Genomic DNA, 27909 nt, shown 5'->3' with positions numbered 1-27909 from the left:
TCTGCAATAGTTAAGCAAGTCATTTTCAAACTTGCAACTCAATTGCTTGCTATCTGGGTATTCTACTTTCTTAAAGATCGTAATCGAATCACTAAAATATCTAATAAGCATTAATATGTTACTGTCATTTTAAAAGGTTTTCAATATTTTTTAAATCCGACAGAATCCTTGGTCGATCCAGCCATGAAGGGCCTTATTCAGGCACTTCCTGTTATAGATATGACGGCTGTCTCCCAAATGTGCTCTTGTGCTGTCAGTCTGCCACATACGCCATTGGTGAAGGCTACAAGCAGCTATGCCAACACACATTGCTCAGACATGGTCCACCTTTGTGAATATCAGGCAGCCGGTCCACAGCAATGGTGTGCAGCCAACACTGGAGCGAGTGCATGAAGACAGGAAGTGACCAGAAAGAGGTTGGAGGTGAGCACTGAGAAAAAGGTGAAAACAATATTTTATGATAGAAATGACAATTGTTTATGCTATAACATGTGTAGAAAACTAAATGGATCTACTTTAAATCACATGATTCTGGTCTACTTGCTGTACTTTCTACATAAGAAACAGCAAGAAGCCTACAATGAGTGGGATTGGGAATACCCGGCCTGGTGATGGGTGTTCCAAGATCATCAGATTGTCATCATGCAGCATAGTAGCTCAGTCTAACGCTTCTATTTCAGAACTACTTTTTGTGCCCCAGCCCTTCGTTATCAAAGAGCAGGGAAACAGAGACTGCTACATTGTGTCTGAGCTCTTTGTATGATACTTCATAAAGGGTCAGTCCACCCAAAAGTGGTACCCAATAGCCTGCTGGATTTTACATTTATTTTCTATTATGAAGGATGTAACAAGAAGAGCTGGAAGTTGAATTGGTATCCCACCGCACTCCTTACCAGTATGCCCCTTGGATGGGTGCTGAAGTGGCTGCGGATGGCACCACCATAATCCAGGACGATACAATGAACGGAATTATCAAAACTGCAGCAGACAAAATCTGGAGCAGCTGTGCATGGCAACCAATCAGCTTCTATCTTTCATTTTCAAATCTTAGTTGAACAAACTGAAGAGAGAAGCTGATTGGTTCATATGCACAGCTGCTCCAGATTTTGTCTGCTTCAGTTTTGATAAATTCACCCCAATATGTCACCAGCACACTAGAGTATAATGTCCAAAAACGTCTTTATTGACATTTGTATATAATGTCACAAAGAAGGCAACGGCCCAAAGCGACCCCGAAGCTTTGCCTTCTTTGTGACATGGTGCACATGCGTCAATAAAGACGGGACATTCTACTCCGGTGTGCTGGAGACATATTGCATCTTCTAAGAGGAGCTGGGACCCATAAATGAGGACGGGAATGTCCAAAACTCCCAGGTGGACAAGAACAGAGTTGGGAATTATGGCAGGAGGATCTCAAGGTTGGGTTATATAAGACATCTAAGAGGCCAGGGGCTGACTCAACCCACCAGGCCTTACCCATAGCTACATTTTGGTTTTAGCTGGACTGGCTCCTTAATTATTTATGCTACTGATCTTTGCTTTATGTCATGAAAAACACCTAGATAAGACTATATCCAAACTTAATGAAGGTTTCGTTGTTTTTGTTTTACAAATGACCTTTTGGCGCAGCATTTAAAAAAATATAAATAGATCTTTTTTTTAGCTGTTAACTGCTTTAAATGCCTCCAAACTATAACGAAGCTCCGTGTGAAATAAAAGGCTTCTGTCCCGTAGCCTCTAGTTGGAAAACACTTGGTAGCCGACGTCCCGGATATTCATTTTGAAGTTGTAGTTCCCGGTCCTCCGTTGATGCCAGCAGACCAAGATGGCGATGGCAATGGAAATCACAGCAAGGGCACCGATGGCAATAAGGATGATGTAACCTGGGCTGAGTGTGGCATTAGTTGCTCCATCCGAGTCATGGGCTGGAAAGAAAGAACATTTAAATGCATAAAATATGACCACAGAGCTGCATGTAACTAGCTGGGGCTTGTATACACAAAGGTGTCCAGCTCATCCTACAATCACAACGATTTTGGTTTATATTTACGCGATCCTGACAGCACTTTTCTTATATATTTTTTGAACTCAGGCAGGAGATAGGACGGCCTGACTCTGGGCTCTTTGACAAGGAGAGAGTACAAGCAAATAAACAAAATGTGCACCATAATCTTGTGACAATAAAGGGGCTCCTTTAAAGGAGAACTATGACTGGCGGAACGGACGGGGGAGGGGGCTGGTACAGCTGGCTCTGCCTCTAGATAGGCAGAGCCAGCTGTCACTCACGCAGCTGGGCGGATCCCGTCATCAACGTCGGGATCCGCTCCAGGTGCGGCGTCTCAGTATACCGCGAGCTGTAGCTCGCGGTAGCTCGCGGTATACTGAGCTTAGGGTGAAGGGAGGACGCTAGTTTGTGTCCTCCCGTTACCCTAAGGAGAACTATGGGGAAAAACAGTGACCCCATAGTTCTCCTTTAAAATGCCGCGGTATGGCCGCACAGCAAACAAACACAACACATTTATATGGTGACGGACTTTACAAATGTGCTCTGTACTCTGCCAGCTTTGGGATTCTGAAGCTGGTGGAGCTAAGACAGCCAGGAGATGGGACAGCTTGACACTTGGCTCTGACAGGGAGAGACTGCCAGCAAATAATCCAAATGTGCACTATGAGTTTGTGACAATAAGGGGCTCATTTATAATGGCCGAACTGCAGCTATACCACTGCTATAAAAAAAAAGCACTGCACATTTGTAAAGCACAAATGTGTTTACAAATGTGTTTAGCACTCCAAAAGATTATAAAAAACAATTTAAAATAATGAAAAGGTTTTAAAAAAAAGAGCCCAGTTATGTAACCAGTCACATAACTGGCTCCCATTCAATTCATTTGGCACAGAGAATGCTGTGGCGCTTCGCCGACTATACACCACAACCCAATGTTTCTGAATAGCCGCGCTGCAGTGTGCAATATAATGGAGAGTGCATAGCAATATCCACTCTCTGTTATGAATGAGCCCCTGATTGTCCCCATTTTTTGGTGTGCTAGTGAAGCCATGCCATTCTACTTAGTACCATAGGACAACATTATCCATTGTTTTGTCACTTTGCATCCATGAGTATAGGTTTTCAGTCCTTTAAGAAGTGTGCAAGGTTACAAGGACTTACAAAAATAATCAAAACTCACACAAGAGGTAAGTCCTCAATGTAATAATTTAAGAGTAGAACTTCAAATAATTACAAAGGCGCATTTGTGTCTGGTTTATATTATTAACAATTCGGGTACTAACATCGGCTGGCCATCCGCAGGGGTCCCATCTGAGTGACTTCTTTGAGGATGTCACCGCTCCTGGCAGAAGCTCGGTAACTGCTACATGACTGGAACAACAAGAGCCGAGAAGAGGTTAAATAGTATTCATTATATTAAACAACTTAGAATGTCCAGCTATAAGTGAATAATACCTTTTGCTATGATCTTGCGGGGAAAGGGGGGTGTGGATCCAAATCACTGCTTTTAAATCTGAACTCCAAGCAAAAATAATATACTTTAAACACAAGAAATGTGTGTATTATTGTATTATTGGTTGAATCTTGGCGTGCTTTGTGCATTTCCTTCACATATGTGCTCCAGTAATCCACATATGTAATCCAATGGCTGCAGCACAATGGTTAAACTGAAGGTTCAGTTGGGCTTTAAGTACCTTTCTCACATTCCCACTGGTACTCCAATGGTAATATATAAGCAGCATAAAGGCCTCCAGGAGACGACCTTAATCTAGTCACATCCAAAATCCAATAAGCCATGTACAGTACCTATCTTCTACATTCTTTTCCTTCCAAACATCGTCTATATATCCAGCTCCCTTGTCATCTCCTCCCATACTCACCTCCAGGACTTCTCTAGAGTCTCTCCCATCCTCTGGAACCCTTTACCCAATCCTGCCGTCTATCTCCCACTCTGACTGCCTTTAGGCGATCCCTAAAGACTCATCTCTTCAGGGAAGCCTATCCCACCTCAACCTAACCACTGAACCATCACGTTCTTAAACTATTCATCCCCACAAAGCTACCTTCTCCTGTATCACTTCCCCCCTCCTCTGTCAGATTGTAAGCCCCCAGGGACAGGGCCCTCCTTACCATCTTGTCTTGAGTTGTATTGGGATTGTAATGTCTTCCTTATATTGTAAAGCGATGCGCAAACTGTTGGCGCTCTATAAATACTATGTAATAATAATAATATATACATACCGGTCTGCAGGCATTAGGCGTGTCCTCCTGGCACACGTACAGTCGGCAGTGCAGGTACACGATGGGTTTGTTGACAAAGGAGAAGATCTTTGTTTGGAAGGTAGCGTTGCTGGAGATGCCATTGGTCTGGATGGTGGTGAAGGTGTTTGGCAAGGCACAGCTTTAATGCAGAAAGCAAACCATTAAAGTCCATTATGAGTCCCTTTTACTTAAATTATAGTATATGGGGATGCAGGTACCTGTTTAACAGAGCAAGCGACAACTATTAACTAATATTATGTTGGATACCCATCAAATAGACAGGGAGTAGGAGTAGATCTTTCTTATGTGGACAGAGACAGGAATACAATCCTTTACAGAAGTTCCAACCCTTCCTCATTGCATCCAAAACAAAAACAGAAAAGTCTCAGCTGGAGTTGGGCTTTAACGTTAATCAGGATAAAGAGGAAAGGGAAGGAAGAATTACTACCTGCTTTTGATGAAGGGGAAAGACATGGGATCGTAGGCATTTTCCGTTGTCGTTGCCCAGCATTCACTGATGACAACTTTGAGCTGGCTGTCTTCTGTCTTGATCCCTATTCGAACCGTTACGTCATCTGTGGCGGATAGTGTGAAGTTTGGCATGATGGGCTGATCACCAAGAAACAGTTGGAATTCCGGACGGAAGGATCCTTGGCCTTCTAGGTTTTCGATGATGGTGTAAATCCTGAGGGACCATAAGAAATCATAAGATTTTCCTGTGTTCTGGTAAGGAGGCAAAGACTGGAAGAATCAATCTGGTCTCTTCATGTTTAAAACATTACAAGAGCCCATTGATTGTACAAAAAACAGCAGCTCACAGTCCTCAACATTTTGGAACCACAGTGGATTCATTTATAAAGGCAAATGTGACCTCTATATGTTTCAGATCATTGGTTGCTTCAGCACCCACCATATAAGGTATAATACTGGTTTGGTGTGCCATAAAGATATGTAAATGATCCACAACAATTTTGTATCCACATGAGCTGACATGCAGTAATGACGCACGTGTGGTGATAGAGTGAGAGTATTATACACAAACACTCTTATGCCACTGGAGTTGGTCTAGTCCCTATCCAATCCTTGAAAGTGATACTGAAATTGTCAGTATTTTTCATGGATCTGGCAATTTATTGCCCCCTGTGCACACTGCTCATTATACTCATCTATGTGAGAAACGATACTATGATACTACTAAATCTGTATTATTGAAATACATTACCCTCCAGCAGGATTGTATCCGCTGGACAACAGGATGTCATTCTGGAAGACACAGCGAATTAAAATGACCGCCCCTGGTGTGACGTTTTGTGATGTTGTGGCTAAGCCGATGTACAGGGTTGAGTTCACCACAGTGTGAGTATTATTCTGAAAAAAACATGATATGAGCATGAAGTCACGTAAACATACAACCTGCTCAGTTACAATGTACATTATATGGCCAAAGGTTTGTGGACACTTCACCATTACACCTGTGTTAGCTTGTTGGACATCCCATTCCTAAAATCTATGGGCAGGTATATGGATTGTGCCCCCCCTCTGTGGCTTTACCAACCTCCACTAATCTGAGAGAGCTTTCCACAAGATATTGGAGTCTGTTTGTGGGAATTCGTGACCATAAGCCAAAAGATTTGTGAGGACAGGTGCTGACCTTGTGTGAGAAGGCCTGGCTCACAATCGGCATTCCAATTAATCCCAAAGGTGTTCAGAAGGGTTTAGGTGAGGGTTCTGCGAAGGCCACTTGAGTTCCTCCACACCAAACTTATACAACCATGCCTTTATGTAAATGGCTTTGTGCACAGGGGACAGTCATGCTGGAACAGAAAAGGGACTTACCCAAAGTTTTCCCATGAGGTTAGCAGCACACAATTGTCTAAAATGCCTTTGAATGCTCTAGCATTACCAGTACCCTTCACTGAAAACACAAACTCAATAATTTGGATAGTGTCCTAGTTCACCTCTGTGGACTACAGAACATCCACCATGTGATAGAAGCATCTATAGTCAAAATCAGGAGCAGCCTAGTTTGTCCAGTGGCCTGCACACAGCCCTGACCTCAATCCTATTGGACAACTTTGGGATGAATTAAAACACTAACTGCTAGCCAGATGTTCTCATTCAACATCAGTACCCATATGAGAGCAAGCCAGCATACCACAAAAATATAGAAATGACACTGACGATACCATTGGTCAAGAACTCTCATCATCATTGATAGTTTGGAGACAAAGTGGGACATACTGTTGCTTTTAACATCAGTAATTGACCTCACAATGTTTTTGGCCGAATGGGAACATTGAGCATGGTGTGGAGGAACTGAAGTGGCCTGCCCAGAGCCCTGAACTCAACTCTACTGAGCACCTTTGGGATAAATTGGAATGCCAATGAAGAGCCAGGTCTTCTCATACAACCTCACAAATTATCTTTTGGCCGAATGGGAATAACCCAATGACATACCCTAAAATCTTGGGGAAAGCCTTCTTAGAAGAGTGGAGTCTGTTATATAGCTACAAAGGGGAGGCCAACTCCATACTATTGGTTTTGGACAGGATGTCCAACAAGCTTTTCTAGATGTATTGGTCAGGCGTCCACAAACCTTTAGCCAAAATACAGCACATATTCACATATATTTTTCATTTTATTTAATTACATGTTATTTCTTTTACTGAGAAATCTAATTCATCCCATCCCACCCAGCATATATATATATATATAAACGTTCCATGCTGGGATACTTTTATAAATGTTCTGTCCTTTAGGAGCCAATACCCAATACTTAGTGCAGTTGGTGGCTCTCAGTCCCAGCTGTCAATGACAGCTCGGCTACCCAATGACGATTGTACTTAGTTCCCTATATCAACCCAGAAGAGAAAAAAACTTTAAGGTTGCAGGAATGAAGAGCACTCACCCTGAATAATTCCGTGTTGCAGTCTTTCCAGCCAGCTAGCAAGAGGATGTGGGTGTCTGTGCTGCAGTTCACAGAACACTCCGGGCTTCCAAGAAACAGAGAATGGCTGGAGATAGACATCATTCTCAGGAAGTCTTTCTTAATGGAGATGCCAATTTTCCCCGTCTCACATATTACTTTGCTGGCATCTCTCAGAGTCAGGCTGCTGGTAGGATGTGTTGTCATAGCCTGAAGAGCCATGAGGGGTGTACTGGTGGATTCTGTGCAGAAGAGAGATCTTTACGTTAATACTGTTATGAACAAATGTATGTCTGTATACTGTGCGATAGAAATACAGAGAGGATAGTGTACAGTCTTAGTATGCAAATGTGAAAAATAATTTAAGTTCTGTAAAAAACAAAAACAAATATATTTTTAGCTTACTTAAAAACTTTGTACAGAAGAGTTAAAGGCATTTTAGTTTACTTTGTGCCGTATGTGCATCTTTAGGCAGATTTCTCTACATTTCCCATCTCAGAAACACAACAGGAGGTCAGTGGAAATCTCTACAAACAAGGGAAGTTCCCCTCTTAGACAACTGTCATCAAAACAAATGTCCCCATTGATGGATTGTACATTTTTTAATTTCTCATCCCTTTCCGTTACAATTGCAATGGTCACCGGGATAATGTCAGGACCAAAAGCAAACACTCACAGTCAAAGTAAATAAAGGTGAGTGACATCACCAGTAGCAGACACCTTTTCCTTAAGGCAAGTGCTCATACCGGTACTTAAATGCCCCCAGGACTTAAACTATATACTCTGACTGTATAATGTTGCAGGCGAGCCCCAGGTGCAGAGCAGTGACTGGTGATGGAGGACACAGCAATAAGAGTATCTACCAGGGACAGATTAAGGTCAGGACTGGAGGCAGAGAGAGAGTATTCCAGGGACAAGCTAAGGTCAGGACTGGAGGCAGACAGAGCATTCGAGGGACAAGGTGAGGTCAGGACTGGAGGCAGACGGAGTATTCCAGGGACAAGCTGAGGTCAGGACTGGAGGCAGACAGAGTATTCCAGGGAGAAGGTGAGGTCAGGACTGGAGGCAGACGGAGTATTCCAGGGACAAGCTGAGGTCAGGACTGGAGGCAGACAGAGTATTCCAGGGAGAAGGTGAGGTCAGGACTGGAGGCAGACGGAGTATTCCAGGGACAAGCTGAGGTCAGGACTGGAGGCAGACAGAGTATTCCAGGGAGTCTATATACTCTGACTGTATAATGTTGCAGGCGAGCCCCAGGTGCAGAGCAGTGACTGGTGATGGAGGACACAGCAATAAGAGTATCTACCAGGGACAGATTAAGGTCAGGACTGGAGGCAGAGAGAGAGTATTCCAGGGACAAGCTAAGGTCAGGACTGGAGGCAGACAGAGCATTCGAGGGACAAGGTGAGGTCAGGACTGGAGGCAGACGGAGTATTCCAGGGACAAGCTGAGGTCAGGACTGGAGGCAGACAGAGTATTCCAGGGAGAAGGTGAGGTCAGGACTGGAGGCAGACGGAGTATTCCAGGGACAAGATAAGGTCAGGACTGGAGGCAGACAGAGTAATCCAGGGACAAGCTGAGGTCAGGACTGGAGGCAGACAGTATTTCAGGGACAGGATACTGAAACAGAGGCAGGATGCAAGATAGAAGATAATAAAATGAACTGGAGACAAGCTCAAGATACGACAGCAACAGGATACAAGACTAAGGTACTAAGGCAGGACTGAATACAGGCTCCTAAAGATTGGACTAGAGAAACCTATCACAAGCCTACAGCCCTGGGCTTCTGATTGTAAAATAAAGTGCCACTAACCATTCCCAAGGCTGAGGGATATGTGGCCAACCTTATTAGCCCACAGGTAACAAAGTAGTCAGGGAAAGGTGCTGAGGGTATGTGGCCAAGCTCATTAGGCCACAGCGTACAATGAAGTCTGGGGAAAGGTGCAGTTGCAGCAAGCAACCCCCAGGAGGAGTTGGGAGGCCGCATTAGACATGCTCCTAACAGACAAAAAGAGAGCCAAGCACCCAGTAATAAAACAGTGATTTTAATCTGTATTTACTCTATACAAAACTTTTTAAAAAATAATTTCCCTGCACATATACTTTTAGCCCTCATTCACACTGTAATCGGCCCGCACGTACACGTACAGCTCCGTGCTTCGTGCACGGCCGTATCGGGCAGCTCCCGGGAAGGACAGGTGCTGTGTGTGATTAGTACGCAGCCCCCGTCCTTCTCTATGGGAGAACGCGGCTGTACGCCCCCTACGCTCACCTCAAGTGCAGGTCCGTAGGGGTGCGAGTTTCCTGGCTCGGACGCAGACCGGATCCATCCTGTCAGAGTACAAGTTTGCTCACCCGCAGGGACGTGCAGGGCGGGTGGGCGTAGGGGGACGTATGGCCGCATACTCCCATAGAGAAGGACAGGGGGCTGCGTACTAATCACACGCAGCAGGTGTGCAATGGGTCTAAACATGACTGTATAGTCCAACAGGCACCAGAGTTAGACCCACAGCACTCAGTAATCAGCACAGACCTGGACACACCCCCTTTCCTTCTCTGCACTACAAGTCTGTATAAGGACATTTGTGCTGAGGGGTGTGGCTGTTACTCAGCTCTGCCAGCACAGAGCACTAGAGTGGGAATGCATAAACCAGGATTAATTTAAAAGAATTTCCATGCAATAATCATTAACAAATCAGAACGTGTAGGGGTGCGGGACTAAAAAAGTGTGAGACTTCAGCTGGACTTTACAGGGAAAGGATTGTGCATGTTCGATGGGTGCGTATACTGTTATTATGGCAGTGTTAACCTTCAAGTCGTTTTTGCTGTGACTTTCACAATTTCACAAGCTTGCTCTTGTTTGTTTATGTGTAAAGTAGCTACTCCAGTAAAAGTTTTATTAGCTGCGAAAATGCTTAACTGCGTAATACCTAACTGCATAACAGCTTTTGTGAATAGATATCAGCCACCGAATGTGCTGATGGTAGATGTATAAAAATCTATCAGTTTATGGCCAACTTAACACTGCAGGATGTAAACAAACAGTATAACCGTGACCACTCCATCGACGTAAGTATGCATTAGGTTAGTTGAGGGAAGGGGGGGGGCAAAAAGAATAAGTGCACTAATTCTTCTGCTTCCCTCTCTTAACTGAAATGATCCCTCCCTTCCCCACCACATCTGTAAAAAATAAGTCAAGGCAACTGGACTTGCTCTTTTTTTCTTGAAGACATTTCACTGGTCATCCAATCAGCTTTCTCAATTCAGAATAAATATGGTGAATCTTGCTCCAATCCACATAATCTGTTAGGCACGACCAGGTGTTGATTGTATTTGCATAATCAACACCTGGTTGTGCCTTACAGATTATGTGGATTGGAACAACATTCACCATATTTATTCCCAGATAATTTTTGTACAAGTCATTCAGAATTGAGAATGCTGGTTGGCCGACCATTGAAATGTCTCCAAGACAAATACAGCAAGTCCAGTTGCCTTGACTGATTTTTTACAGATATACCATGACCTGGATGAATGAGAACCTTCACAGACAAACTCCTCCTCCACAGAGGGTCACTGCTCAGCCATTTATTGACATCCAAGACTGCAAGTCTCCCTCTCCTAGCCATGTCCGTCTCCCGGCTGGCAGATGGCCCCATAGAAATCTATGGAGCTGTAATGTGCAGGTACAGTCAGCAGAGGGAGCATTTCAGTGCTGGATGAAGGGGAGGACGGGATCATTTAAGTCAGAGATAGGGAACAAAAAGCACTTTGTTTTATCCTTTAGGCAAGCTAGGGTTTAAATATGCATTACAGAGGAAGTTTACCCTTATGTTTGAAATGTCAACAAAGACACCTTTACAAATGTTTACTGATGACAATCTACAAACACATACTTCTAGATAGTTGCTGGCTTTTTATTCCTTGCTTACCTTGTTTTTCTTTTCTCCGCATTCTTCTGACACTGGCCATTTTTTACTAAGGGCAGATTAATATATCTCCCTTTACTTCCTGGAACTCTGGCACATTTGACTAGGACAGGTGACCATGCACATCATCTCAGGGGAGGAAAATGCATTTCTGTGAGATCTCGTGAGATTACAGGTGAGGTTTCCCAGCAATGCTCTGCTGATGTAAACTTCCCAGAATGCAACGCTTGGGCACATTACATCACTAATGCCCAAGAGAAGCAGGAAGTGGAAAATTGTAATAATAGTAAGTAAAATAGAAATATGTTTGTTTAACTAATGCATGTAAGATGATTTCATATCAGCATGCAGAGCTGCATGCTGATGTGATTTTTAGTGAAAGGGGGTAAAGGTTCACTTTAAGTACATTTAAATATTGAAGATACAGTGTAAATATAATTGTAAAGGGAAAGCCAAGGCAGGGCAAGGTGGGAATATTCTCACATCATAAAATCTTCACTTACCAACATGTGGATTTTTAGACATAGGCATGGATGAGCACATACGCTCTTGGGCTGCAGTGAGTTTTGGAATTGTGGAGGTCATTGGGTGCTTAGCCAATGCCAGGGTGGTTCTTCCATTATTGCTGGTGGTTGAGGTCGTTGTTGGGTCAGTCGTTAAGTGCTCAGCCAATACCAGGGTGGTTCTTCCATTATTGCTGGTGGTTGACGTCGTTGTTGGGTCAGTCATTGAGTGCTCAGCCAATGCCAGGGTGGTTGATCCATTATTGCTGGTGGATGACGTAATTGTTGGGTCAGTCGTTACGTGCTCAGCCAATGCCAGGGTGGTTCTTCCATTATTGCTGGTGGTTGACGTCGTTGTTGGGTCAGTCGGTGAGTGCTCAGCCAATGCCAGGGTGGTTCTTCCATTATTGCTGGTGGATGGATGTATTGTTGTGAACTTTGGATCCTTCGGCGTTGTCGCATCCTGAGGCGTTGTTTTGCTTGCTCCAGGGGGAGATGGCACTATAGTGACTGTTGTAGGTGTGCTTGATACAAACTGTCCGGTCTTCAAAATCTCAGGTGTAGATGCAGTGGAGTTTAGGTGGTCTGTTGGAGCAGTGGCAGATTGTGTAGATTGCCCAGTGACCTGTATGATATGTTCCGCAGCTGAGGAGGTGGTTGGAGGGGAAGTGTCTTTAGGGTTTGTAGAATGCGTGCTTGCCATGGAAGTCATCGATGGACCACCTACTGCCATACCTGTAAGAGGATGATCAATAGTTTAAAGTCAACTGAACTTTCAGGTTCAAACACTTACAGGTCTATTCACTGAAGGGTGAAGAGTTTGGAGAAGGCAGAACAAGTAAAAATATCTAGGCCAAAATAGCTGATTGGGTAAAATTCTCCAATTCAGCTCACTTTCCAGTTCAGCGATGTCGTCCTAGATTGTTCACTTCTCCGGCCTTCTCCAAACTCATCACCCCTTTAGTGAAATTAGTTATTAGTGTTAATTACAATACAGGAGCATCAGAATAAAAAGTATTTGTTTTCATCATAAAGAAGCCCCTTCATCAAGCTATAGAGAAGGGCCCTTGCTCTCTGTGTGGAAGTAGTGGTCTCTGTGCAGAGGTCCGACATTCCCCCTGCTCAGACAGAGCTAGAGCTCTCCCATCAGCAAAGGTCATGCTCCATCCTGACTGGAGAGCAATGGTTCAGATCGAGCAGGTCACGGGTCGGACCTCTGCAGAGAAACCACTGATGGGCTACAATCTCACGCTTAGTTTACTGATTTGTATTGAGATTTCAGTCCATCACAGGAATGAGCTTGGAGCGGTGACTACTTTACAACACACACAGAGACCGTGGGGAAGAAAAGTAGCCCCCCTCCAGAAGGAAGGACAGTGTCCGCACCAATTCAGAGATGATTGGAGGATCTACAGCCGAGTGATATAAAAATAATACACAAAGAATGTATTATTAAGATTTAACTCCATATTTTAGTGTCACATTAAAGTAACTACGTTTTGGACAGAGTAGAAAACGGGGTTAGAATCTCCGTCAGTTTTCCTTTGTCACTGTGGCAGGAAGTGAGGTCATCACCACTGGGGGTACAAATGATAATAAAAAAAAGCCAAAGAAGACACAACATTTCCTCACTCTACTGAAAAAAACTAAAAAGTGTTTTTCATTGCCATTGTGTGTTAGAGAGATTTTCCCTCACTTCCTGTCCCGGTGACAACATTGCCACCAGGACTGGAAAAAAAGGAAAATCTCTTTAATGGGCAGAAAAAGAAATGACAGAGGTTGTAAGATTTCTCTATTTAGGGGGTTATTCACAGAGGAGCCGAAAGATCCAGCCGTAGCTTCAGCTGATCCTTCAGCTCTCTTAGTTCAGTCGAACCGTAGGGCTGGTGTACGGGCTCTTCACTATAGCCCGTACAGCAGCCGAAGGCAGCCAATCGGCTCAGCTGAGTTGAAGGCATATGCTTCTGCTCGACTGAGCCGAAGTGACAGCCGAAGTGGGGCGAATGGCCTGCCAAAGGCCGGCTTTTTGGCCTGCAAATGACAGCTGGGCCGGTACCACTGTGGAAGACTGTGCCACCCAGGAGGGACTCTCACCTTCACACTTCCTTCCTGGTCTGCGGGGATCTCGGTCAATGTACGTCGGGTGACATTCACAGGTGAATGAGGTGTCTAGATTTTTGCAGTCTGCGTGGATGTCACAATCATTATCCGAAGGCGACAGACATTCATTGAAATCTGAAACCAAAAATAAAGCCATTAGAGGAGCCTCAAAATAAAGCTGATCAGACACAACGGCTGAATTCGGCTGAACATTGACTACAGCCAATCAGCTCCGGTCACTGTTCGGGTATTCTGACAGTGGCACACCTGCAGCTGTCAGAGTACGATAGCCCAGCCAGGGGATTGCTAACAGCACGGAATGGGAATGGAGAATGTCTTCTTCTTCAGTGTGCAGTATTATAGATCCATTGATGTCATCGCTAGGTCTCTGTACTTCTCTGTGCAATGCAGGCAGATCATGGCTGGTGGGAGGGGCCGGCAGGGGGCTGTAGAAGCTTGCTGTTATTCCTCCTGTCTCTCAGTCATAAAGAAATGTTCTGGTCCGCCTCTTGCGGCAATGTTTACCTGCGATTTTTATAGACTGCGGATCGACCTGGAAGGTGGAGTTGTGGCTGATGGCGGACAAGGAGGACACTGTGACGTCGGTGTGATTCTTCATGTCATTGATGATGATGAGGAAATTCACCACAATACTGCCGGGTGACAAGGACACGATGTGTACAGATACCTGATCCGGGGGGACGTGACCAGACAGAGACAGCTTCACCTAAGAGAAGGACACAGAGGAAGGATGAAGGTGTATTATCCAGGGGGGCAGGAGAGAGAGAGGGGGGGAGAGAAGGAGGGAGAGAGAGAGAGAGAGAAGGAGGGGAGAGGGGGGGAGAGAGAGAGAGAAAGATAGATAGATAGATAGATAGAACACTGTTATTGGTGGGAACGAACCTGTGTTCGGATGTAATTTTCTGTATTTAGAGGAATTGTCCTCGGTGTTGGAAATCTGGATGTGAATATTTAGGGCACATTCACACTACATTCATTATGTGTCATTCATAGTAAATGGCCCCCGGCCCTCCTCAAGAATTCCTGGGTGTTGTGGGGGGGGGGGGTCCTGTGTGTTGAGTTGTGATGATGTCATGTACACAGTTTCTATCTTTCTGATGTGTGTGGCGGCTTCCTTCTCATTCTGAATGGGCTCCCTGACGCAGCGGCTGCAACGCGCATCAACGCGCCACAACACGAGGGCTGCGGTGTGCTACATTGTGGTGTGAATGGACACTGATTGTTCTGTGTATGGCCACCATAAGACTGTGATCAGACGAATTACCTCATCGATGAATTTCTCTACAAAGTCTCCATATTGGGTAGAATTCGGATTCTGCATGTCTCCCGTGAGGTTCCAGTTATCGATCTTCAGAGATCCGTTCATTATTTGCCCCTCTGTAATTTTTTTAGGAAATCGTTTCAAATTACCCCAGACATGGGAAAAGCAAAGTTGTTACAAACAAAAAAAAAAAGTGTCATCCAAAAAGAAAAACACTGAGATAGGTAAAATCTGTTCACATTGCCCGTTTATTAGGGAATTTTGTATTGAGCCCGGAGTTCTCAACAACCATTCTAAATCATGATCCATGCTCGCTCTACAACTGCTCTTCATACATCTTACAGGGATGGTATTGTACTGCCACCTTGTGGTGGAAACTGATCACTGCACTATGTGTTTTGTAGTTTGGGGTACATTAGGGTGCCATGAAGCAGGGGCATCCCGAGGCTGGGTGACACCCGGAGCGGTAACCGAGTTTCACATGCGCGTGACGTCATCGCGCACGCGCGGCAGTATTTTGATACCTGCTGGCGGCCATCTTGGTGATGGACGCCGGCAGAGAGAGGAGGGGACAGTCACCCAGCGGGATATGGCGCCGGGTCCCTTCCTCTCTCCTGATACTGTCGGGTGTTCGGTCCATGACCGAGCGCCCGACTTTTCAGAGGGGGGTGACACCAAAATGACTGTGAGTCATTTTGGTGTCACCCCTCCAATGGTGGCACCCGGGTGCGGGCCGCACCCCCCTTGTGACGCCACTGCATGAAGGGCTCATTAATAACAGCAGGCAGAGCCGGATTTCCCACAAGGCCAGGCCTCTGGGCAGCAGGAAGTAGAGGGGCAGCAGGGGTGTGGAATTTCTATCTCCTGACGCCCAGGACATGTGGCGCCGGGCGGGTAGTTGTTTTCTACATTTAGCCCTGCTTTGGGCAAGCAGAGCTAAATGTACAGCGGGGAAGCCGCCACTTGGTCTGTAAAAGTGCGTATGCAGTCTGCAGCACTGCCATTCTCCATGGGTGATGGGGGGGTTGGCGTTTAGGGGGGGGCGCATTGAGAAATCTGACCTTGGGGCAGCAGAGCGAGTAAATCCGGCCCTGTCAGCAGGAGCACGTTAAGGTGCGCATAATGCAGCGTCCTAGTGTGCATATTGCACGTATACTGCTGTGCGCTGTGATACATTGTTAAGGGCCAATTCACACCACATCCAGATCATCTTCAGACCAGACCAGAGTGTTTCTAGACCCAGAATGCATCCTAATGTACCCCTATGCTATTTCTGGCCTCTGTTCACACCTGCACAGTCTGTTTCTAGACCAGACCAGACCAGACAAATACTCTCATGTCTCATTTTGTCTGGTCTGAAATGCACTGGAACTGCAGGCAGGTTCACACCATTTTCAGGACCAGATCTGGTCCTGAAAATGGTGTGAACCTGCCGTAAAACATATCGCCATGCTTGCTTTCATTTTTTCTATTTGTATGCAGTGAAGCACATTGCGATATATTACAGCACGTTGGAACATGCTGTGCAAAAATGCAACATATCCTACTTTTTTTTCCGCAAACTGAAGCCATAGGACGTAAGGCACGTTGCCCTATTCTTGCATTGGGACTGCATTAGGCAACGCTACTGGTATAAACGAGCCCTTAGAATGAATGGCACGGCAGCGCACCAACACCACCAATGTTACAATGTAAATCTGCTGGGGGGATATTGTTAGGATACATGTTACAGTGTTTATTGCAATAACTTCTGCAGTATACATTTTCGGTCACTAGAGGGTGGTGTTCTGTTATATCTATGGTAGATACTCTGTTGTATTGTAATAAGGTAGAGAATAAAGCTGCGGCTTCCTTCCTGTTTAGCCAAGCCATGAGCAGCATGCATATCAGACTGTGTGTTTGTGTTTCTCTGTGAGGCTGTGCAAGAAGTTCCAACAGATAACAGATATGATAAAGGCCACACGCATGACACTTACCTGTTTTCACTCTCTCCTTCCATAACTGCGTCTCTCCAGAACAGTTGCGGAATGTCACCAGGACGGTGTAGAGTTCCCCAGCATTCAGCCCACTTATGTTCCGGGATGTCTCGGATACGTTGACACTCCGGTGAATTTTCTCTGAGGATATCTGTATGTTATAAAGGTGGCTGTCGGGGCAGTCAGTACTCCAACGAATGTGAAATCCGCTAGTAGTAACGTTACTGATGCTGTGATTGAGAAATGTGGAGCAGCCTGTAGTGAAAATAAAGAATCGGTGTAAGCAATTCAAATGACAGCCAGTTATAGCAGAACTCTAGACAAACAATAATTGAACTCATTCATGTGCAAGTCTCAACAGGACTGGGGTATGTATAAGTCACATTGGGATTTGCATATGAATGAGAAGCTTAAACAATTGTCCATCTTTGCAATATCAAAAGTTGGGAGGTATGTATTGATATCATCCTGGTCAACCACCAGGAGGTTTATGGGCAGTAGTGTAGGATGAGAGAACGTATAAATGTTCAGTAGTGACCTTGGGAAGTCTTCTTTCCCCCGGGCCTCCTGCCTAAGGAAGGGACGCTGTTGTATGTCTGATTCTCCTAGGGCCAGCTGCCTGAGGAAGGTGACCGTGTCCTTGCACTGAGGCCTAGAGTTGAGGCCTGGTATGTTGAGCCTGGGGATAGAAATGCCATGGATGAACTCCCACCATACTTTCCCCTAGTTTGCCAGACCATCCAGTATGGTGGGTCTGGGCATAGAGATGCCATGGAGGAACTTCAGCCTGAATGAGGCCCCTAGGAGGCTGGGTAGAAGCTTGGTCCATGACCATGGTTTCTCCCACCATAATTTCCCCCAGGTAGGCTGGACCATCCAGTATGTTGGGTCTGGGGATAGAGATGCCATGGAGGAACTTCAGCCTGAATGAGGCCCCTGAGATGCTGGGTAGAAGCTTGGTCCATGACTGAAGTATGGTGGTTTGTCCCACCATACTTTCCCCCAGGTAGCCAGACCATCCAGTATGTTGAGTCTGGGGATAGAGATGCTATGGAGGAACATCAGTCTGAATGAGGCACCTGAGAAGCTGGGTAGAATCTTGGTCCATGACTGAAGTATGGTGGTTTCTCCCACTATACTTTCCCCTAGGTAGTTGGACCATCCAGTATGTTGAGTCTGGGGATAGATATGCCATTGAGGAACTTCAACCTGAATGAGGCACCTGAGAAGCTCTGTAGGAGCTTGGTCCATGACTGAAGTATGGTGGTTTCTCCCCCCATACTTTCCCCAGGTACCCAGACCATCCAGTATGTTGAGTCTGGGGATAGGGATGCCATGGAGCAACCTTAGTCTGAATGAGGCACCTGAGAAGCTTGGTCCATGACTAAAGTATGGTGGTTTATCCCACCATACTTTCCCCTAGGTAGCCGGACCAGCCAGTATCTTACAGCCAGGAGCAGTTGTCACAGAATACCAGGTGCTCATAAAGATTTGTGAAAGAGAGTGCTCTGAGTTTTGAAGCTTCTAGAAACAACAGGCAACCAGTAATCACATTTTATAATTTTGTCTTTAAACCCCTTCCCGCCAGTGGGAGCCAGTTAACCCTTTAATAGTTTGCAATGCCCAAGATCATGTGATTACAATAATTAACTGTCACAGTGGTCACTTCATCAGGACCCGCTTCTACCAGCTCCTCATATTAAACAACTCGGTCACAGTGCTGGGGGCACTCGAATAAATGTGCCCCCAACGCAAAACAGTGATGCCAGCCGTATGCATAAATGTGGCCGCACGGCATAAAGCCCACTTCCCATACCGCCACATCTAAGCGTACAACTGGCAGCAAAAGGCAAAACTGATGAAGGATCCAACTTGATTGGCTGCTATGGGGTTACTACACATTCCACTGCCTGATGAAGTCCAACTGTACTTATGAGCGCATCCTTACCTTGTCCCAGTGGAGGCAGATGGGTGCAGTTTGGCTTGCTGCAGATGTAGGAACCCTCTGTATTGACACAATGGTGGAGTGGTGGGCACGCACCAAGCTCGCGGTGGAGACATTCATCCAGATCTGCCAAGACATTGCAAAGCTTTTCAAATGATGTAGACCGACCTTGGGCCCCTTATTATGGAATCATGCAAACAAGTACAACATGTGTGTGTGTGTGTGTATGTCTGTGTGTCTGTGTGTGTCTGTGTGTGTGTGTCTGTGTGTGTGTCTGTGTGTGTATGTCTGTGTGTATGTGTGTGTGTGTCTGTGTGTGTGTGTGTGTGTCTGCGTGTGTGTGTGTTTTGGCCATAGGAATCAATTTGAATACAGCGGCCTTCTTACCAGTAAATGGTAAAACAAATAAAGGTATGGCCTCATGTACAATCTTGTTCCACAATCTCGTTTAGATTTACTAACATCTATGTAGAAGATTTTATTTCGTTTGTATCCAATAGAACACGCCACTGTACTACACACTTGTTGGTAAGTCTACAGCTGCCCATACACCTTGCGATTATCGAACCATTGTATGATTTTCGTACGGCGGCCCCATCCTGCCCCGATTATCGCACGGTTCAATCAGCAGTATGAAAAAAAAGCACCTGGACAAATCGCGGTAATCGACCGCACATATTTTTGTTTGCGCATGTGCAGTGTAAATCGTACGAATTTTGACGTACGGAAACGCCACCAACCTTGCGAAAATCGCACGATCGACCGAAAGTTTTCTAACCTGCTGGTTAGTCAAAAGTCGATTGATTGTACAGTATCTGCGGTTGTAGACTGCCCATCAACCTTACGAATATCGGACGAAAACGCGATCGCATATGAAAATCGGCGGATATTCGTAAGGTGTATGGGCAGCTTAATGGAGATTGTACAATCAGATTGAAGGGTTGTGCCTTGATGGTATTTATTTGCACTTTCTTTAGGTACAGTACTTTTAAAGGAGAACTATGGGGTCAGGGCTTTTCCCCACAATTATCCTAAGGGTCACGGGAGAACAGAAACTAGCATTCTCCTGTGACCCAAAGCCCAGTATACAGCTGCGTGAGTGACAGCTGGCTTTGCCTATCTAGAGGCAGGGCCAGCTGTACCCGCCCCCTCCCCCATCCGTTCTGCCAGTCAGCGCTGAAGGATCGGAGCGGGGGGCAATGCCTGCAGGGAGCCTTGAGTGACTGTCACAGCTCTCGAGATGTGAGCGAGCGCTGGTATGTGTTCGCTCACTTCCCGATCTACCGAGCCGACCTGTGACAGTTTCATTGTCACAGGTCGGCTCAGATTATGAGGCTGAGTGAAAATCACTGACCTCATAATTCTCCTTTAGGCACAGGATATTTAGGCACCAATGAGATTTTCTCCCCAAAAAAAGCAAAATAGCACACCCGAAGAAACACATTGTCAATCCCAAAGAAGATGAACAATTTACCCTTGAAGAGAGCCAGTAATCATTGGGCATGAGTAAGACTGTGCAAATTCATTCTTAAAGGAGAACTATGACATGAGTGATTTCCACTCACCTGAGACTGTCACAGGTCGGCTCAGTAGATCGGGAGGTGAGCGAACACATGCCAGGTTCCCTCACCTCTCGATCCTGTCACGGCTCTCTGCCGTGACAGGGGGAGGGGCTGGATTCCCCTCTCCCCGCTCCGATCTGCCAGCGCTGACTGGCGGAACGGACGGGGGAGGGGGCGGGTACAGCTGGCTCTGCCTCTAGATAGGCAGAGCCAGCTGTCACTCACGCAGCTGGGCGGATCCCGTCATCTACGTCGGGATCCGCTCCAGGTGCGGCGTCTCAGTATACCGCGAGCTGTAGCTCGCGGTATACTGAGCTTAGGGTGACGGGAGGACGCTAGTTTGTGTCCTCCCGTTACCCCAAGGAGAACTATGGGGAAAAACACTGACCCCATAGTTCTCCTTTAAGTGATATAAATGAGTATTCTTACATAGGAAAGATTTTTATTTTCTCACTTATTTTGCATTATTGATAATATTCATTCATTAAGCCCAAGTCCAGGTTAGGTAGCCCCCCTCCCCCCCTTCCCTCCCCTGGGGCACCCCTCCTGCATTTAAAGTGAAACTAAGCTCACAAGTTAAATATTAAAAATGCATTCAAGTATTTTAACTATTAATAACAGTGTATGTTATTTGTGTATCACTCGGCTGTAGATCCTCCAATCATCTCTGAATTGGTGCTGACACTGTCCTTCCTTCTGGAGGGTGGCTACTTTTGTTCCCCATGGTCCCTGTGTGTGTCACCGCTCCAAGCTTGCTCCTGTGATGGACTCCGTCTCACTGAGCTCCTTGACTGTATGGGTCATATCTTTATGATACAGTTGTGTTTGGGAAATGCTGCTTTGACAGATGACCACTTCCCAATGACAGTTGAGAGTCTCTGTGTTCATTTCAGACCATTCACCATGACCATGTGTGTTAGAAATGTCCTTTCTAGCATGTGCGCCCTTCTTCATGCAAAACAAGTTCATGCCATGTACATGGTTTACTTCAAAACATACATGCCATGTACATGGTTCACTTCCAAACATTCATGCCATGTACATAGCTGTGCTGGGTCACTACAAAACCAGGTTTTACGCTGGACTAATAGATGTTAGAAATTAGCTGCTTGCAGTAAAATCATTTCCAACAGCTTACCGTCTATCTGGATGTTGATCACTTCTGGCAGGCGAATCGCAATATTGCTGAGTGACGTTGAAATGACCTGAAGGGGTACCGACTCGTTTATACCAATAAGGATGCGAGATACGATGGTGAAAGGGCCAGCAGGCTGCGTGGAGATATGGTGCACCACTGCCTCTAGCGGCCACAATGCTCCAGTGACCTTGAGAAAAACGAAAAATTAGCTTTCACTAGATGTACATATTGACCGGTGCCGTCCCTATAATGAGGGAGCAGTTGCCTCAGGTAGCATCTCATTGGGTTACGTGGGGGGCTGGCCAATTCCTCTTTCCGGGCCACAGTGGCCAGGTTGCTGAGAGCTCCTAGTTACCTGTGACACTTGCCAGATCGTGCCGCTCAGCTCCCAGCAACCGTGAGCTGGGTGGGACGCTGGCCAGAGCGTCAAAGGTTAATAAGAGCTCTTAGCAACCTGGGACGCTCTGGCCAGAAATGGGGGCGGCAAGCATCTGGCTGGCGTCCCACCCAGCTCCTGGCAACCAGTGACGTCAGTGAGCTAGACGGGATACCGGACATTGGTACCGTGCACACCCTGAATCAAGGTGAGGGGTCAGGGGTTAAAGAAAAAAAACCGGAAGCGCCGACCGGGCGCGGGGGGGTGCCGCGAACGAGCACATATAGGCGATCGGCGGGCTATGGACCCGCTGATCGCCTATATGTGAAACACCCGGTAACGGGTGTGTGCATTGATCGGGTCTTTTCTGCCCGTGCGTGCCCGCTAGGGGGCACGCGCGAGCAGAAAAAAATTGCCGTCTGGAGACGGCAACCCGCAGATGCTGCAGTGCCGTCCGTCCGTTTTTTTACTACGGGCGGACGGCAAGAGGTTAAGCTGAAGTTTCATCTGCTTATATTTTGCCTTCCTGGGTAGCTTCTTCTCCCCCTCATCAACATAAAACTTTTCCATTTCCATGACATACCTAATTATAGACTTAGTGATATCACCACTGGGTCTCTATTCTCCTCTGTATATTGTAGGCAGATCTTGGCTCACAATGTGCAGTGAAATCAGAGGAAGCCATTTCAGTCCAGGAGAGGAGCCGCTACAGCTGTGCAATCTACTTACCATTGCATGCAGTAGTCTCGTGTGATTGGCATAACCCGGGTCCAGCTGTAGCAGTTCCAAAAATTTCATTTTTATAGTGATTGTTCCGTTGTACCAAAATTTGATTGTGTTCCGATCCAAAGCTGCAGGGAACAAAGAAAAAAAAGCTGAAAGTTCTCTGCAGGGGGGCTGAGATCCTGAAAGGCAACCCCTCTTCATCTCGCTGTTCTCCCAATGGAGTTATGGTATAAAGGAAACCTGTACTGAGAGAAATATGAAGGCCTCCTTTGGCTGTCTCTGGCTTCAGTGCTTTGGGACAATGACTCAGAACAAGCATTCAGATCAGGGAACTCTGAGTAGAATCGCATCCCCTAATTTGCATACTTGCTCCAAGTCATCTAGAACTGAAGCCACTGGTCTAGCATGAGAGCCAGGGAAGCGGCATTTAAAGGACAGATCAGAAATGTCAGCTTTCATACTTCCTCACTCAAAAGGGGTCTACTTATAAACAATTTGCAGAGCCATTGCCCCTGCAAATCTCTGTGAATGTATTTTCTTCATAAGTTGAATGTATTTTTGAATGTCATCTTGTAATATTGCATTATAGACACTAGATGGAGCTGAGCAGCATAGGAAATAAGTATTTATTCCCTATGTTCCTCAGCTCCATTCAGTGGACATAATGTAATATTGGAAGATGACATTAGAAAATACACTATATTGCCAAAAGTATTGGGACGCCGGCCGTTACAAGCATATGAACTTTAGTGGCATCCCAGTCTTAGTCTGTAGGGTTCAATATTGAGTTGGCCCACCCTTTGCAGGTATAACAGCTTCAACTCTTCTGGGAAGGCGTCCACAAGGTTTAGGAGTGTGTCTATGGGAATGTTTGACCATTCTTCCAGAAGCGCATTTCTGAGGTCAGGTACTGATGTTGGACGAGAAGGCCGGGCTCGCAGTCTCCGCTCTAATTCATCCCAAAGGTGTTCTATGGGGTTGAGGTCAGGACTGTGCAGGCCAGTCAAATTCCTCCACCCCAAACTCCCTCATCCATGTCTTTATGGACCTTGCTATGTGCACTGGTGCGCAATCATGTTGGGACAGGAAGGGGCCATCCACAAACTGTTTGGGTTGAGGTCAGGACTGTGCAGGCCAGTCAAATTCCTCCACCCCAAACTCCCTCATCCATGTCTTTATGGACCTTGCTATGTGCACTGGTGCGCAATCATGTTGGGACAGGAAGGGGCCATCCCCAAACTGTTCCCACAAAGTTGGGAGCATTAAATTGTCCAGAATATCTTGGTGTGCTGATGCCTTAAGAGTTCCCTTCACTGGAACTAAGGGGCCAAGTTCAACCCCTGAAAAACAACCCCACACCATAATCCCCCTTCCACCAAACTTTACACTTGGCACAATGCAGTCAGGCAAATACTGTTCTCCTGGCAACCCCCAAACCCAGACACGCCCATCGGATTGCCAGACAGAGAAGCGTGATTGGTCACTCCAGAGCACACGTCTCCACTTCTCTAGAGTCCAGTGGCGGCGTGCTTTACACTGCTGCATCCGACGCTTTGTATTGCACTTGGTGATGTAAAGGCCGTGACACACTACACGCGAAGCTGCGCGGAGCGGTGGCGCGCTGCCTTTGCGAGCAGTGTGTCATGTAATTTTCTCCTCGGCAGTTCAGAGAGCTTGCGTAGCTGAGCGTGCCGAGATGAAAAATGTCATCTTCAGCCAATCGGCTCGTGCGTATAAACCAGCGCGTCGGCATGCGACAGCTGGTTGGTTGTTACGGACGAGTCGATTGGCTGAAGGTGCTGTCAATCATCTGACTGCACTCAGCTCACACACTGCACGCAAAGCTCCGTGCCGGATAGCTTTGCTTCGCTCTGCACGGCTTAGCGTGCAGTGTGTCACAGCCTGGATGCAGCTGCTCAGCCATGAAACCCATTCCATGAAGCTCTCTACGCACTGTGGTTGTGCCAATCTGAAGGCCACACGAAGTTTGGAGGTCTGTAGCTATTGACTCTGCAGACAGTTGGCGACTTCTGCGCACTCTGCGCTTCAGCATGTGCTGAATATAGTGTACATTCGACTCACAAATAAAATATACAAGAATGTTCATTTTGCGCAGAACGAACATTCACAGATATTTGCCTGCAAATTGTTTACCAATAGACCTCCATGTGTCCTCGATTTCAAGTTGTGATCTGATATTTGCAAACACCTTTGAAACACAAGTAGCTTCCACAAAGAACTTCAGTAACCTCCACATGGAAACAAAAGGCTTAAAGGAGAACTATGAGGTGAGTGCTTCTCACTCACCTCATAGTTCTAGCCGACCTGTGACAATGAGACTGTCACAGGTCGGCTCAGTAGATCGGGAGGTGAGCGAACACATACCGGCGTTCGCTCACCTCTCGATCCTGTCACGGCTCTCTGCCGTGACAGGGGAGGGGCTGGATTCCCCGCTCCGATCCTCCAGCGCTGACTGGCGGAACGGACGGGGGAGGGGGCGGGTACAGCTGGCTCTGCCTCTAGATAGGCAGAGCCAGCTGTCAGTCACGCAGCTGGGCGGATCTCGACATCGATGTCGGGATCCGCTCCGGCTGCGGCGTCTCAGTATACCGCGAACTGTAGCTCGCGGTATACGGAGCTTAGGGTAACGGGAGGACGCTAGTTTGTGTCCTCCCGTTACCCTAAGGAGAACTATGGGGAAAAGCCCTGACCCCCATAGTTCTCCTTTAAAGGATATGTCCAGGCATTGCTCCTATTCCCCACCCCCTCTCCCCCTGTTCCTGCAGCAAGAAACAGCATTTATTACTACCTTTGACACCATCACAAGTCTTGTAAAATTCTTGCAGGGGCAAATATTATTGACATAGGTGCACCCCCAGAACTACATCTCCCAAGAGCCCTTTCTCTACAAACAGAGTGTCAGCAGGCTCTTGGGAGTCAAGGCAGCAGCATTGTTCTGCTTGGAAAGAAATCTGTATGCCTGCATGAAAGAAGGAGTGGGGGATAGGCAGAGTTCTATAGTCTGGCAGGCAGGGCTAACAACACTGCTTGGGATATGCACAGCAGCAGAGTACAGTGCTGTCAGCCCAAACAGGAAGTTAGGAGTAGACTGTGCAGACATTAGATAGCGGCTCCTGGCCGCCCGGGAGAGAAACATTTTCTCCCGGAGAGGTTTACTCTGCTTGATTGAGCAGAGTAAACCTTTCCCTGCTCTGTGTTTTTTTTTGTCTGACATCGGTGCAGCCGTCAGTCAGAAAAAAAAACAGCATAGGAATGTATAGCTAGATTGCTATTGGCTATTTCACTTTGCAATAGCCAATAGCAAACTAGCTATTGCACCCGCCCACTGTTGCTGTCAATCAGCAGAGGGGAACCTGAAGTTCACCTTTAGGTCCTCTTCTAGCGATTAACAGCAGCAGAGGGCGGGTGCAATAGGCAGCTTGCTATTGGATATTGCAAATTGAAATAGCCAATAGGAATCTAACTATTCATTTCTATGCTGGTTTTTTTTTTTTATTTTATTCTGACGGCAGCAGCTGTCAGAATACTAAAAAAAAACTGCAGATAGCAAAGAAGCTATTACTTCCCGTGCTATCTGCCATCATTTCAGGGGGCAGCGGGCACCTCCCTGAAATGAGAAGGGCACCTCCCTGAAATTGCTTTTTTCAGGTCGGGATCCCTGCACTGTGTCTCTGGCAGATCACAGGTATTTGTTCTGTACTTACAGGATTTTTAAAGTGATAAAACATGGGGACATGTGCATTTATTGCAGAGAAATGCTGAATGTTTTTTTACACTTTAAATGGGTTTTATGAACTAATTATAATGAATTCTCATTGTAAAAAGAATTTTGATCAGAGTTCACCGTTATGAACGGACCTGGAAGTTCGGGAGACACACAAAAAGATCCAGCGGAAGTGTCACAACATTTTTGGAATCCAGGACAGCCATAATCCTCTGTGCACTCGGGGCACAGGACCCAGTCATCTATTTTGGCAGGACAGGCGCCGGGCCTGGTGGCGGTTAACTTTGGACTGTTCGCAGCTGTAACACAGAGATTCAGATGTTACAAATGTGAAACCCAATCAAAAATATTAATGAAAGAACCTGGTATAGCTTACACATGGCACAGTAATGGCCCACAGGCTCGTAGCCTTCGCAGCACTCTTTAATGACCATGGTGTCAGGAACCAGTATGGTCCGGTACTCCGTCACATAATAAGTCCTGGAACACAACTTCAATGGAATCCATCCCATACACAAGGATTTCTCCTCATGTTGCTTCTGGAAAAGGACCACCTTGGAGACATTTACAGTCACTTCCCGTTTGCAGACATGGTAACTTACAGGAGAGATCATGTTTCCTGTATGAAGAAAAGAATTGAAGGGGAAATATAAATATTGCTTCGTATGAGAATAAGAAAAGAACACAAAGTTTCTCTGTAGTTGGATTGAGAGGGGAAGGGTCAAACCTCAGTAAAGGGAAATGAGAACACCTGTTTGGAGACAGCTGATTATTTATTATATCTGTATAAGTTTTGGGGGGGAAAAAATTCCTATTTCGCACAAAGAGCTCCCATGACACTTGTGACACAAAGCATTGTAGGTTTTTAAAAGAGAGAGCATATCAACAGCTGTTTGCCTTTAGACTCTCTCTCCCTAATTGAAATTGTGTTGCCATCTTAAAGTGACATTAAAGTATATATTTTGTTTCCCTCCCCCAATGTTAGTGTAAGCACTTACCTTAAATGATGTCTTTTAATCTGATCTTCTTCTTCTCTCCTGTCGTTTTCAGCCTTCTCTCCAGCGCTGCTGCGGGTCTCCAATCCAACGCTGACTCCTCTGTGTTTGCAGGCACCTCCTGTCCCACGCTGTCTGCATGCGGGTGCACGCTGTCCATATATTTACCTTGTGTCTCCCCTATTCTCCTACAAATGTCCAAGGTTCTGTAGCACACCTTACCGGAATTCCCATAGGTAAAAATGGGTGCTCACAATGTCTGCGGATGGCGCCGCATCAAGCAGAGTATGTTGTACAGATATGTCACCAGCACTCCAGCATGACAAACAAGTCAATTTTAGTGAATCTCCATTTTTTTATTTGTCATAAGTCACTTAAAGTAGGGTCAAGCGCTTTCGGGGCCGCGCAGAGTCCCCTTCACTTTGAACCTGATAAAGGG

General features: G+C 46.2%; 1 protein-coding gene across 1 annotated transcript in view; it reads right to left on the bottom strand.

Annotated features, from left to right (window-relative positions):
- Positions 1 to 1713: 1713 nt before the first annotated feature.
- Positions 1714 to 27909, bottom strand: part of LOC108796169 (uromodulin-like 1) — a 31278-nt gene continuing 5082 nt past the window's right edge. The window contains exons 3-18 of the mRNA XM_018567607.1: positions 26852 to 27134; positions 26610 to 26774; positions 22734 to 22855; positions 21629 to 21815; positions 18932 to 19054; positions 16984 to 17238; positions 15011 to 15123; positions 14251 to 14452; positions 13720 to 13860; positions 11626 to 12360; positions 7176 to 7435; positions 5490 to 5635; positions 4716 to 4952; positions 4247 to 4406; positions 3289 to 3376; positions 1714 to 1925 (exon numbers count right to left, since the gene is read on the bottom strand). Coding sequence (XP_018423109.1) covers positions 1738 to 1925; positions 3289 to 3376; positions 4247 to 4406; positions 4716 to 4952; positions 5490 to 5635; positions 7176 to 7435; positions 11626 to 12360; positions 13720 to 13860; positions 14251 to 14452; positions 15011 to 15123; positions 16984 to 17238; positions 18932 to 19054; positions 21629 to 21815; positions 22734 to 22855; positions 26610 to 26774; positions 26852 to 27134 — 3405 coding nt within the window. The 3' untranslated portion in view covers positions 1714 to 1737. The remainder of the gene's footprint in view (positions 1926 to 3288; positions 3377 to 4246; positions 4407 to 4715; positions 4953 to 5489; positions 5636 to 7175; positions 7436 to 11625; positions 12361 to 13719; positions 13861 to 14250; positions 14453 to 15010; positions 15124 to 16983; positions 17239 to 18931; positions 19055 to 21628; positions 21816 to 22733; positions 22856 to 26609; positions 26775 to 26851; positions 27135 to 27909) is intronic.

Source organism: Nanorana parkeri, unplaced genomic scaffold (assembly GCF_000935625.1).
Source record: "Nanorana parkeri isolate BGI_ZX_2015 unplaced genomic scaffold, ASM93562v1 scaffold1073, whole genome shotgun sequence".
In the NCBI taxonomy this organism is placed as follows: Eukaryota; Metazoa; Chordata; class Amphibia; order Anura; family Dicroglossidae; genus Nanorana; species Nanorana parkeri.
The sequence above is the reverse complement of the archived record's forward strand: the minus strand, read 5'-3'. Positions and strand labels throughout refer to the sequence as shown.